The following is a 12,939-nucleotide window of genomic DNA, read 5'->3' on the forward strand; positions in this document are numbered from 1 at the left end:
TGTGTGCGCGGCATTAGACCTCATATTTTTAAATCCATGGCAATGTTCAACGCGACGTGATTTTGTCTTAAATAAAGATTATATTAAAAAAACTGTATCAATTAAACTGCCAAAAATGATTATTAAATGATTTGTTTGCTTGTGATAACTGTTAATCATATGCTGCAGCGCTTTCTTACAATATCCCAAAAATGTAGTAAATTGTAATGAAGCTGGTTAATATATTAGGGATGATTTTAGGTTTACAGGTCACTTAAATAAAAATCAAGTGCTGTTTTAAAATAATGTAACATATTAAACTGCTAAATAAACCTTTTTGTAAGTTAACGTGTATTTACATATGCAAGATAAGAACTGGGAGGGCTAATTAGGCTCCTTATCATAACACAGGAAGTGTGCAGAGGACAAAGGACAGCATTGAATTTTTGACAAGATCACTAGGCATTGTTTGCACTATTCAAACACATTTAACAAAACGTTCTTAATGGTATATTTGACAGACCAAAAGGGAGCAAATAAGAGAAGTTCATTGCCGTAGATAATGCAATTTTCATTCCTGCAACTACGGGTTACAGGAAAGAAAATTGCTGGAATCCCTCCCACAGAACTATTGTGATTTCCTGGCGGGGGGGCGCAGGGAGCCATCACTGCTGGGAGAATACATCGATTATTACGGCTATAGCTGCTTGCAGAAATCTCAGGCTGAAAATCCAACATGCTGGTTATACCAAAGTCAATCGATGTATCGACTTGGGAACAATTAGGCCCCGTACACCCGTCCGAGGAACTCGACGTGCCAAACACATCGAGTTCCTCGTCGAGTTCAGTGTTGAAGCCGCCGAGGATCTCGGCGGGCCGACTTTCCTCATTGAACAACGAGGAAATAGAGAACATGTTCTCTATTTGGCCCGACGAGTTCCTCGTCGGCTTCCTCGCTGAAAAGTGTACACACGACCGAGTTTCTCGGCAGAATCCAGCTCCGATCGAGTTTCTGGCTGAATTCTGCCGAGAAACTCGGTCGTGTGTACGGGGCCTCAGACTGCCCATAAATGTTTTAAATCTCAGTCAGTCCATGCTGAACCAGCCGAGATTTGAACCATTTATGGCTGGCTTTAGGATTTATATGCATTTTAATGTAATTAAATTTAGGTTTTCATTTCAAATTACAGCCAGCAACAATTTAAAAAATTCAAAGATTAGTTCACTGCAACTGCAACCATTAAACTAGTACACTGTAGATACTCCCACTCCCCACCTCCCCCGCCTGCTGTAATTTATTTTCCCAGAAATCTGGATAGAGCTAAAGGTAAAACTGTAGGTGTCTCTGTGATGCCCTTGGATTTACCACCATGATACTCTCACCTTTGATAAAACAAGCAAGAGTGCTGTGCTTCTAGAGGCACGCTGGGCTCATGAAATGTTCCTAATAATAACACTGGGACTAGTCATGTGATTTGGCAGGCAGCTCCTTCTCACTTTGGTATGGAAGCATTCTAGAATACCTGCAGTGTATATATGCTTTCCGAAGATGTTTTTTTCCCCCAACTTAAAACTGGAGTCATAGTTAAACCATATCAAGAGATTATGATTTCCATATTCTATACATGCAGTACATATACTAAACATAAGGAAGAATTTGCAAAGCACAAAATACCCATAATGACAATGTGTAAGTCCCCTAACAGGACTGTATAATGTATCATCTGTAGAAATAAGTGTTACTACAGCTCTTAAAGGCAGATTTGCAGAGCCTGGGCAAAAATAAAACCTAAAAATTTAGGGTTAACAGAAAAAAAAAACGGCAAAATGTGCTTTTACAATTCCAGATCTCTGACTGCATTGTTTGTAGCCTATGCGTGTATAAAGACTATCATTTGCCAATTTTTTTTATTGTAACAGTGGCAAATCCAGCATTCACTATAGAATATATGATTATTTCCTGTGCCTAATGGTGCTTTCCCTGGAAAATATTTAGGTATTACAATGACTGAATGGCTTACAACCAGGATGTACAAACGGGGCTATATGTGAAGGAAAGGGAGGCTCCAATAAAATAATACTGGCTTCTATCCATTCACGAACAAGAAATTCCATGTAGTACGCAGATATTGAGAAATATGCATCTAGGGATAACCATTTCCTTTAAAAACAACAACCAAAAACGTTGCCTTGTGTTTCCCATAAGAAATATGAATAATTTAGAATATAAGCCCACTATAATGATAAAAGGGCTTTCCTGCTTTATTTAAAACCCAAATAGTCAAAACATAAATCTGAATTAATTTCTATATCAAGTTGTCAAGTTATCATTCAAACTAATGCAAGCTCTTCCTTTTTGTTTGTGTTTCACCTGCAACTTGAGCCTGGCATTTTAATAATTAGGTCTTTTTAGAGCAGGGGTCTCAAACTGGCAGCCCTCCAGCTGTTGCGAAACTACAAGTCCCATTGCAAGGCTGACAGTTACAAGCATGACTCCCACAGGCAGAGGCATGGTGAGATTTGTAGTTTTGCAACAGCTGGCGAGCCGCCAGTTTGAAATAGTGGAATATGGGGGAGCAAGTTTGAGACCCCTGGTTTATAGACCCACTTCTCCAAATTTTCTAAACTGCAAAACAAACACAGGTACTGTATGTAAATCCTGCCATAGATGGTTCAAATCCTGCTGTACAAGCCCAGTTTCGAACCATGCATGGGCAGGCTGACTGTACCCAAGTTGATTGACCGATCAACTTGGGCACAACCAGCCTGCCGAATTATATGTGCGATTATAGCCACTAGCAATAATTAGTGTGTTCTCCCAGCGGGGATTCTGTGTTGATGGGCGAATCAAGCGATTTTCTTTCCTGCAACCTGTGGTTGCAGGAAAGAAAATCAATCCGTCTATGGCCAGCCTTAGTTACTGGTATGAAGTGTCCAACAATTTATTCTGCAGGATATTTTATAGCATTAGAACATAAACTGTTAAAGAGAAAATGTCAATGATGGACAAAGCTGCAGATAACAACCTAAACAGATTCCTGGTGTGTAATTGAATTTGAATACATAGATATTATATGTTGTTATGGTGCAAATATATACTTTGAAGATGTAATGACTCACAGCACTCAATTGGATTGGATGCCGCTTGCAGCGTCAGCGTTCTCCCGTTGGGTTGTGGAATGTGAACTCGGAACACCAGACGCACTCTAGTGTTCTTTCTTCCAATGTCGGTTTCCCCTTTTCGCAACTCAATGTCAGAATTGCGCAGCTTCAGTATACCGGCACAGTCAATACTGTTCAAAAAGAAATTGATAGTGTTAGCAGTTTGCCAGATTACGACCTAAAAATTTCCTTCTGCTGCATGGCACCTATTGGTATATTCCTGGCAATTTAAAATGATTGGTATTCAATGTTGCGCCATACATTTCCTAAGCTCTTGCACAAAAATCCATAATCTTGACCTCCCAGACCTGGCCTTTATCTCTTGAGCTCTTTATAAAGGAGCAGTTCTTTGGGTATAGAAAGAGGATGACACAGCCACAGATTGTTGGTGATGAGACCCCAAACATAATTCACAATTAACTTCCTGGTACAGCTTTACACTTTATTCCCAGAAGTGTTTCCTCATAACATTGTCCTTGGTTTTAACACTGGCCAAATGTACCTTAAACTTTTCTACATGTAATATTCCATACTCTTCAGAAGATTAACATCAATGGCGTTCAAGTTCAAATGAATTGTACTATTACATTTTGAGGAGTCCGCTTGCTCAGTGGGGGATCTCTCTGCTGATGCCCGTTGAGCAAGCAGATGACAGGTCTATGCTATGCAGAGCGGACACTGACACAGCCCAACTCTCCTTAATGGGGCAATCCGATCTGCCTGTCCGTTTCCATCCGATGCAATCCAATTACGCCTGACAGATGGGGAATAGGACCACCATCCATCCATTTTTGGCAAAGAGGATTGGAGCGGATGGTGACAGAGGACACGTGTCCGCTGACATCTGTCACTCAATAAGAAGAAACTGGAGGGTCCGATCAGGTCCACCTGAAAAACTGAAAGGTGGACCTGATCAGACAGCCTGTGTGAAAGGGGCCTAAAGCACTTTGCGCACTGCTATTTTGGAGTAAGGTACCTATTGCAAATAGCTGGTTTCATTTTAGCTACACAAAGCACATTGGCTTTCCACTGTAGACATTGCTGAATACCAGTCTACATAAAATCACAAAGACATTGGAGGGCAGTTATCAATCAAGGCATGATCTGGCTACCCCCTGGCACCTGTCACAGCACAACTGTCTACAAGCAAGAATTCTTGGTTTGGTTGAACATTTGTGTTCACGTCAACGGAGAAGGGTGGTGGGAAAAGCAGAAGAGGATCAAATCAATTGCATTGAACATGAGACTGTTCTTGAATAACCATTTTTGTGATCACTTAGATTTAGTTTTTAGCCTCCTTTAAACAACCATATATAAACAAGTGTTCTGTTAACTTCATTAACCTCCCTGGCGGTATGATTCTTTCAGAAAAAACATGCTGAAAGCGGTACCATTATTTTGCAAGGAAATTTGGTGTTTTATACTGTAGGTCTGTAATTTTTAGAAATAACTCACTTAAATCTGACCAAACAAGATTCTAATAGGCATCCCGGGTATGACATTTTTTTAAAAACAAAATTATAAATTATAATATAATAAATAATTATAAATAATTATAACAAATAATAATATAATTATAATAAAAATTATTCAATAATATAATCAAATCAAAATCACTGAAATTTGCTCAGTTGCAGAATTGTCGCTGTCATTATTTTTTTTTTTTTATGACGAATTTCCCCCACAAATCGCTATCGCACAATTCTGCAAGTGATTATAATTTATTATCGCTGTTTTTTAGCTGATCTAAAACTATTTTTGACATAAAGGGACACTTTTGGTTGCTATGGACAATCTACAGTTTGCAGGGAGAAAGAAACGTTTTTATTATATAAAATGACATGCATGACACAGGACAGACCACTAGGGACAAGGGGTGTGTGTGTTTTTTTTACATACAGTACTGTAATCTATAAGATTACAGTATACTGTATGTAAAGTGTTTGTTTACTTTTTTGAATTTGGCGCCGTTCTCCGCTCCCGTGCGTCGTAACGTCGCAGGGAACGGAGATCGGCGGCACAGGAGGACGCTGTGTGAATCGAGCGAGGTCCCGCTCGCTCACACAGCACGGTGGCATCGCTGGATCCAGGGACAAGGTAAGGAAACCAAGCCTGTGGATCTAGCGAGGCAAGCCCGAGTTTGACTCGGGGTTACCGCTCGCAGCAGGAAAATCTAACCCCGAGTCAGACTACCGAGTCAGAATACCGCCAGGCAGGTTAAGGAAGAACTAAACCTAAGAACAAAATATTAACATATTGCCTTAAGTTTTTAATTTTTTCAGTCTTGGAAAATTTACTGCGAGTTTGACAGATGTGCAGTGTCCTTGTCACTGCCTGTGAGCTCAACAGAAAGAAAAAACAATCCTATATTTCATTTGTAAACTACAATCTCCCCATTTCCTATTGTAATGGAGATGAACAAAGCCCAGCCTGGGTAAAAACCATGGACTCCCTCCACAATACAGTGGACTGAGTGAGTATAGCCATCCAGGGACCTGTTATTTTCGTGATTACTGGGAGGATATTAAAAAAAAAAAAAAGCATGAAAAAAACCCGAATGCAGGCACCTTATCTAAGGACTGATAAGGTGTAAAATAATAAACATGTATCTTTGGGTTTAGACACGCTATAAACAACAAAAGTGCAAGTTGGAGTATTCCTTCAAAATGTTGAAAACTGTGGTAAAATTTTAACGCAAACTTCGTCCATTAAAACTGTTTTACATTACAGGATACCAGAGGAAAGACTTGGAATATGCACAAAACTTTTTTTCTATACTGGTGCAGAGTTTCTCTATGAAGGAACTGTGTTGTACCTCAAGTCACGAGGGGGATATGATATTATCAATGCTGAGTGCATGCTGTCATAAATCTTTCAGTTAATAATTTTACTACTAACAGCAGAAATATACCAGGTTTATTTTTCTATGTCAGGGACTCTGTGTTCACGAAGCGAGCATGCACTGTATTTCCTGCTAAAGTCAGGAATTTGTCATCTCAAAATATGAGGGTGACATGGGACCTCTTTCTCAAGTCTCCCCTAATTATTTGTACATATGTGGGAGAGCAAAAAGTGGTTATTTGTGTTGGATTTTCAAATGGATTCAGTTTATCTGCAGCCATCAGCTTCTATTACTTAGATATTTGAAACTCAAATAATTTTCTATAGTTAAAGCTATTTGTGTTATTACTGCTAAAAGAATGTTTTAGGTTGAGTGAAGACATTAAAAAAAAAACAGACACATTGAGAAGATTTAGACACACCACTCCCCAACAGGAGTTTGAAAATTCCACCTTCCCCAATTAAAGTGTTTTTGATTATCCAAGTTAAATCCTGGTTCACCTAGATCGGCTTACTCATTTTTATCAATTTGATTCTTAAGAATTTACAGTGAAAAAGATATGTCAGATTGGACTGATCTGCTAATTACGACTAGGTAATGAAAAGTAAAAAAAGCTGTCAGTCATTGGTTCTTTGCTCTCCCCCTCCAGCGCTCACTGGAGTGCCGGGCTGTGCAGGAAGTGGGAACGGCTAGTTCATTCTCCCAGCAGCACAGCTGAGAGGCTGATCCAGCTGCTGGTCCAGGAATTTGGGTGGATCCCAACTGTAAAGTCAAGATCTTCCCCCAACCTGGACCGGCTGAGTCAGCAGACAGCAGCCTTTAGCCCCCCCAAAAATAACGTACCTAAGCCAGTCAGGAATTTAGCACTGTCCTAGGTTCAGGTCTTTTCTTCCCTCTCTGCCTCTATTTCCAGGGACATGGATAGCAGCAGGGGCGGAATGCCTGTGTAAGTGGCATCAAAATCGGAAAAAAAGTAGTGCAATGACTACATTAAAGTTGGAACAACTTCAAGTCGTACTAATATGAATGGTTAAATGGCTACTTTGCCATCTCAAATCGTGGGACAAGTCGTATAGGTGTGAAAGGGGCCTTAAGGTGTTTATTTACAATTTTTGTGCCCCAATCACATCTAGATATGGTTTTGTACATCAGTCAAACATAACTGAAGCTTACAACTATAAAGTGATAAGAAAAAGTATGTGAACCTCCTGGAATTAACTGGTAATTTGCCATAAAACATGATCTGATCTTCACCCAAGTCACAACAACAGACAAACACAATGGGCCAGGTTCACATACAAATGGACAGGCGCAGCGTATCAGAGATACACTACGCCGCCGTATCTTACCTGGCTTTAAGTCAAATCCTCAACGATTTTGCGCCGTAATTTACGGCGGCGTAGCGTATTTCTGGTGGCGAAATTCAAATCTTCGGGTAGGGGGCGTGATTCATTTAAATGAAGCGCGTCCCCGCACCGAATAAACTGCTCATGCTCCGTTTCGAAATTTCCCGCCGTGTTTTGCGCGAGATGACGTCGCACCGACGTCATTTTTTTAACTTAGACGTGAGTTACGTCCATCCCTATTCACGGACGACTTACACAAAAAAAAAAAACGAATTTTGACCCGGGAATGACGGCCATACTTAACATGGCAAGTCTATCTATACGCCGCAAAATAGCAGCTTTAACTATACGCCGGGAAAAGCCGACTAGCGACGACGTAAGAGAATGCGACGGCCGCACGTACCTTCGTGGATCGACGGAAAAAGCTAATTAGCATACCCAACGCTGAAAACGACGCAAACTCCACCCAGTGGGCGCCAAAGTATTGCACCTACCATCCGAAGGCGTACGAAGCCGTACGCCTATCTTGGTTTGAGGATTCAAACTAAAGATACGACGCGGAAAATTTGAAATTACGCTGGCGTATCAGTAGATACACCGGCGTACTCGCTCTGTGAATTTGGCCCAATGTGCCAGAGCTGATTACACACAAAAAATTCAAATTTCTCGTGTCTTTATTGAACACAAGTAAACCCACAGACTAATTACTCCAAAGAAAGATAATTTCAGTCAGTAGATGGAACATCTGGAGTCCAATTAATGAAATTAGTTTGGAGGCATGGTTTAGAACTTTGATTTATAAAAGATGATCAGAAGCATCAGCTTATGCGAACCATGCCTCACAAAAAGGAGCTCTCTGAAGACAAACCACAACACTACAGGAAGAATGTGCTGTGGACTGATGAAGCAAAAGTTGCATTTTGAAATTTGTGAAAGCCCTGCTCTATTCGGCCATGTGACTATACCAATTACCAAGTGAATGAACGGAGATCAAATTGACTCTCTAACCTGAAACTGTTCATACATGTTGCTATTAGATTGTACAATTTTTATGCAATATCCTTTACATTTACAATGTATAACTAGTTAATGAAACCTGAATAGTCCCATTCCTTCTCTATTTTGTCTTCTCTGAACCCTGGTAATCTGCTCTGGCTACTTACACCATAGATAGTCTTCTGCTTATGAACATTTCTACTATCACTACATTTTAACAAATGTGCTTACATCTAAAATAAAAAGGATTACTGACACAATGGTTCACGAGAACTAAAACGGTAACCCATATTCAGGTTTGAGTTATCTTTACCATCAATAAATACGCAAATTCAGCCTAATGTGTTCTCTACTTTTAAATGCAACCCTAGCTATAGTAACTGTATGTAACTAATTGGTGAATGTGTACCTTCATTGGCGAAACAAATAAATGTAGCACTTTCCAAACCAGCAGCAATAACACTTTTCTTTTTCTTTACCTCCCCAGAGAAGTTTAATTGCATGCTTGAAAAAGCTGTGCACTTCAAACTACAAGATCCAATAAGTGTCACGCTATAAAGTGAATGCTGAGGCTGAAGTGGATATTTACAGCTGTGTAACTGAGATGTGATTTATAAAAAGAAACAGTCACATGGGCTCAAAAACTCTGGACAAACGCAGTCCACTGTCAGAAATGTTGTTTTAAGGTTTAAAGCCTGCGTAATATATTGGCTATGCATTTATCATTTTCTCAGTCAAATATTTTTTTTTTTGCTTTTTCTCTTTTTTCAGTTGGCAGTTGCCATAAGACTCGGCACATAATTGGGGAATACTCATATGCATGGTAAAGGCTTGCAGGAACACATTAAAGGGAACATGTCAGTACAATATGAGAGCTACCAGTGTTGACATGTCTTTAAAGGTAAAAGCCTCAGAACTGTCATACTTATCCATGCTTCACTGCTTAGTCCGTCACTGACCCACAACAAATATGCATCTAGTCAAGTCAGAAATCCTAACCTGCATACTTTTTCTGAGTGAGTAAAACAACAGCATCAAAGTTTACAGCAGTCAGCAGTGGCATCTTCCATATTTCTATCCTGATCAGTTCCCTTTAGCCAGACTGGCAATGCAGGTAAGGCAACTAAAAGAGAAGCAGGGCACATATGGGAAGGTCTAGAGACCATTTTTGTTTAAGAAAAAAAATTGTAGAATGGTATAGTTAAAGCGTCATCTCTAATATTTAAAACAATAAAAACCTAAAGTGTTACTAAACCCACAACAGTAAAATCAGTCTGTATATGCAGTAAAGCATGCTTGTTATACGCACTGTGGAACCTAAGGGGTTAATCTTCTGCATTGTGTATAAAGGCTATTTGATCATGTTTCCCTGATCCTCCTCTACTTCCACTGTCTCAAAAAAAAATAACCTGATATTTACAGAGCCATTGGACATGCTGCACATGCTCAGTTTGGTGTGTATTGCTAGAGCATATTTTGGGAGGGTGCATGTGATCAGCAAAGGGCCAATCAGCACAGTCCAGACATGTCCAGATAGATAATCAGTGCAGTATGAAAACTCCTCCTACAAGGTTTACTAGGAACTGACAGAAGTCACAAGACTGCTATATACTGCAGATGAGAAAAGGGGTTTATCAGTTAGAAGAAAGGCAATGACACTGTCTGTGTTGATGGGGGAATCAAGTGAATTTCTTTCATGCAACCCATGGCTGCAGGAAAGAAATTTGCTTTGTGTATGGCTGGCCAAAGCCTTACTATTGATTTATCATAGTTATGGGTAGCTTCCTTGACCAACAGTAAACCCGGCCATAGATGGTTTGAATCCCAGCCGATCAGTTGGGAAAAGATGAGATTTGAACCAATCATGGGCAGGCTGAATGTACCCAAGTTGGTCCATCAAAACTGACTGTGTTGATGAGGGAATCAAGCAATTTTCTTGATTTTCTTGAGACAATCGCACCACCTATGGCCTGCCTAGTCCTAAGAGGTGCAGCCAGGCTACCAAAGTAGGAAGCTCCGGTGTCAGCAGCTGAAATAATGGCTCTCTACCTCTAAATCCTTATTTTTCTGTGAGGCCCCGTACACACGACCAAGTTTCTCGGCAGAATTCAGCCAGAAACTCGATCGGAGCTGAATTCTGCCGAGAAACCCGGCCATGTGTACACTTTCGGCCGAGGAAGCCGACTAGTTCCTCGTCGAGCCAAATAGAGAACATGTTCTCTATTTCCTCGTTGTTCAATGAGGAAAGTTGGCTCGCTGAGATCCTCGGCGGCTTCACACAGAACTCGACAAGCAAAACGATGAGTTTTGCCCGTCGGGTTCCTCGGACGTGTGTACGGGGCCTCAGTCATGTATTGGTTCTGTCAATACCCCTACACAATATGATTGTTTTACCTAATGTGTGAAACTGACTTTTTTTCAATTATTTCAACTCTGCCTCCTGAAACGTGCTGGTGCGTGTATAAACTCTTTCCTAAATGCCTTCAACGGTGGTTAAAAAAAAGTCTCTCTTAACTAAAAACGTCAGACACTACATATATTGAAAAAATGTTTCAAAGCATTAAAGTGATCTAAACAAATTGCTTATACTTTGCAAGTGCTGGCATCACAGAGCAAGTAGTGTTGCAACTGTGGGTTAAAATTAATCGCTATCTTAAAATTTGTAACCCATCAAATGACAAATTATTTAGTTTGTGCCCTGCATCAGTCAGCGAATAAATCCCATTATATGTAAACCCAAGTTTTTTATTTATTTTTTATTTGGGGAATGATGTGTCAATTATTCCTCCACTGTACCTTCTGTCCTAGGGTCACTCAGATTGCAAAGATCAATTTGTGAGCAGGAGATGTCAAGAATATAATATTAAAAACATTTAGCATTATTAATACTCTGTATATGCTAAATTAAGGTGCTTATATTTGCCTAGGAATCTTTAACTGTGTTAAAAAGGCTGGACAGGTTCTGCTATCTACATAATAAAGCATTCACGTAGTCAGCCCAAAGGCAGGCACAGTAATAAGAAAATAAGTGATAAACAGGTGGCAAAAAGCTTACATAGCTTTCATATTGTTCTCAGGCAGCAGTGGGATTTCCAAAACTTTGGTGTTGGAGATGATGGTCTCATGGCTTGTCGTTGAAACGGTCTTGCCAGTGATGCGATGGACTTGATAGAAAGCATGAGGTCGCAGCAGGCGATCGTCTGCCGTGCCGATGAACAGCTGGAGGGTGAGTGGCTCGCTCTCTAAATACCCGTGTAGCTGGCAAGAGAACAAAAGTTTTAGGCATGAGAATAAAATAAATAATCAGGACAGGTGCTGAGTGTTAGGCCATCATTTTGCCTGGCAATATTGGTGTAATAAAAAAGGTGTAAGTCAGAAAAATGTCTCATTATTTCAGTGACCTGAGGCATTGGAGCTCGATTTAATCTTTATATGTAGCAGTGCATGAGCTTAGAGCATAGATGATCTCCATCTCTGCTGGGATGGAGGGGGCTCAAATTTCTGGTAGATTCAGCAGGCACAAAATGCATATGTCTGACATACTCAGAGTTTAAAGTAAACTGGCATATGGAAAGTCTAGCTCTCCTATTACCTAAAATTAAACATTTGAAAAGAAAATGAAAAATCAAAAGCATTAATTATAGGACAGCTACTAACACATTAAAATAAAGTCATATTTTGAAATGAGAAAAAAACCTGATATATTTCTAGGTAACATTTTAAATTTCCGTTTATTTTATTAAATGCTTTTACTTATTCTGTAGGCTAAAGTGTTATTTACCCAACCAATTCAGTTTAGTAGAAAACAGGGCTTTGCCCTTAACAACCATGCAAGCTTTCGTCTTCTAAACTACCCAAGAAAATAAGACATTAGGCACAAAATTAAACATTAGGAACATATGACAGCACTTTCAAGTGCACTTTTAGTGCGCTTTTAAGTGAAATTTGCACTTGTAGTTTGCACTTGTAGTGCAAAGTGGATTTGCCTTTCGTAAATAACCCCCTGTGTGATGCTGAGTCAAACTTAGTTTCATTGCGGAACGCATCAGCATTAGGTTTGCCCTCAAAGGGCCGGCTGTATCTGTAAGACTAGGGGCCAGATTCACGTATCTGGGTGTATCTTTGTATGGCATAGCGTATCCTATTTACACTACGCCGCCACAACTTAGACAGGCAAGTGCAGTATTCACAAAGCACTTGCTCCGTATATTGAGGCGACGTAGCGTAAATTGGCCGGCATAAGCCCGCGTAATTCAAATTTGGAAGAGGTGGGCGTGTTGTATTAAAATGATCCGTGAACCCACGTAAATTACGCGCCTAACGAACGGTGCATGCGCGCGCATGCTCAGTATCACTTCGAATTTTCTCCCCAAATTACGCCGGCTCAATGCTTAGTCGACGTGAACGTAACCTACGCCCATCCCCATTCACGTACGACTTACGCGAAAGACGTAAAATACGACGCTGTTTCAACGTTTCCGACGTCCATACCTTAACATGACTTACCCCTGCTTTATGAGGAGTAAAGTTACGCCGGTCGTACGCCTTACGTAAACAGTGTATATTAATACGCCGGGCGCAAGTACGTTCGTGAATCGGCGTATCTAGCTCATT

The 12,939-nt window shown here is 40.3% G+C and overlaps 1 protein-coding gene across 5 annotated transcripts in view; it reads right to left on the bottom strand.

Annotated features, from left to right (window-relative positions):
• The window catches only part of NFATC1 (nuclear factor of activated T cells 1), a 271,495-nt gene that overhangs the window by 175,939 nt on the left and 82,617 nt on the right, over positions 1-12,939 (bottom strand). For all 5 annotated transcript variants that reach the window (XR_005749481.1, XM_040353852.1, XM_040353850.1 and 2 more), the window contains exons 4-5: positions 11,381-11,583; positions 3,100-3,272 (exon numbers count right to left, since the gene is read on the bottom strand). Coding sequence is in view for 4 of the 5 variants with exons in the window: in XM_040353852.1 (XP_040209786.1) it covers positions 3,100-3,272; positions 11,381-11,583 (376 nt within the window). In the remaining variant the exon portion in view is untranslated. The remainder of the gene's footprint in view (positions 1-3,099; positions 3,273-11,380; positions 11,584-12,939) is intronic.

This window comes from Rana temporaria, chromosome 5 (assembly GCF_905171775.1).
Source record: "Rana temporaria chromosome 5, aRanTem1.1, whole genome shotgun sequence".
Classification (NCBI taxonomy): Eukaryota; Metazoa; Chordata; class Amphibia; order Anura; family Ranidae; genus Rana; species Rana temporaria.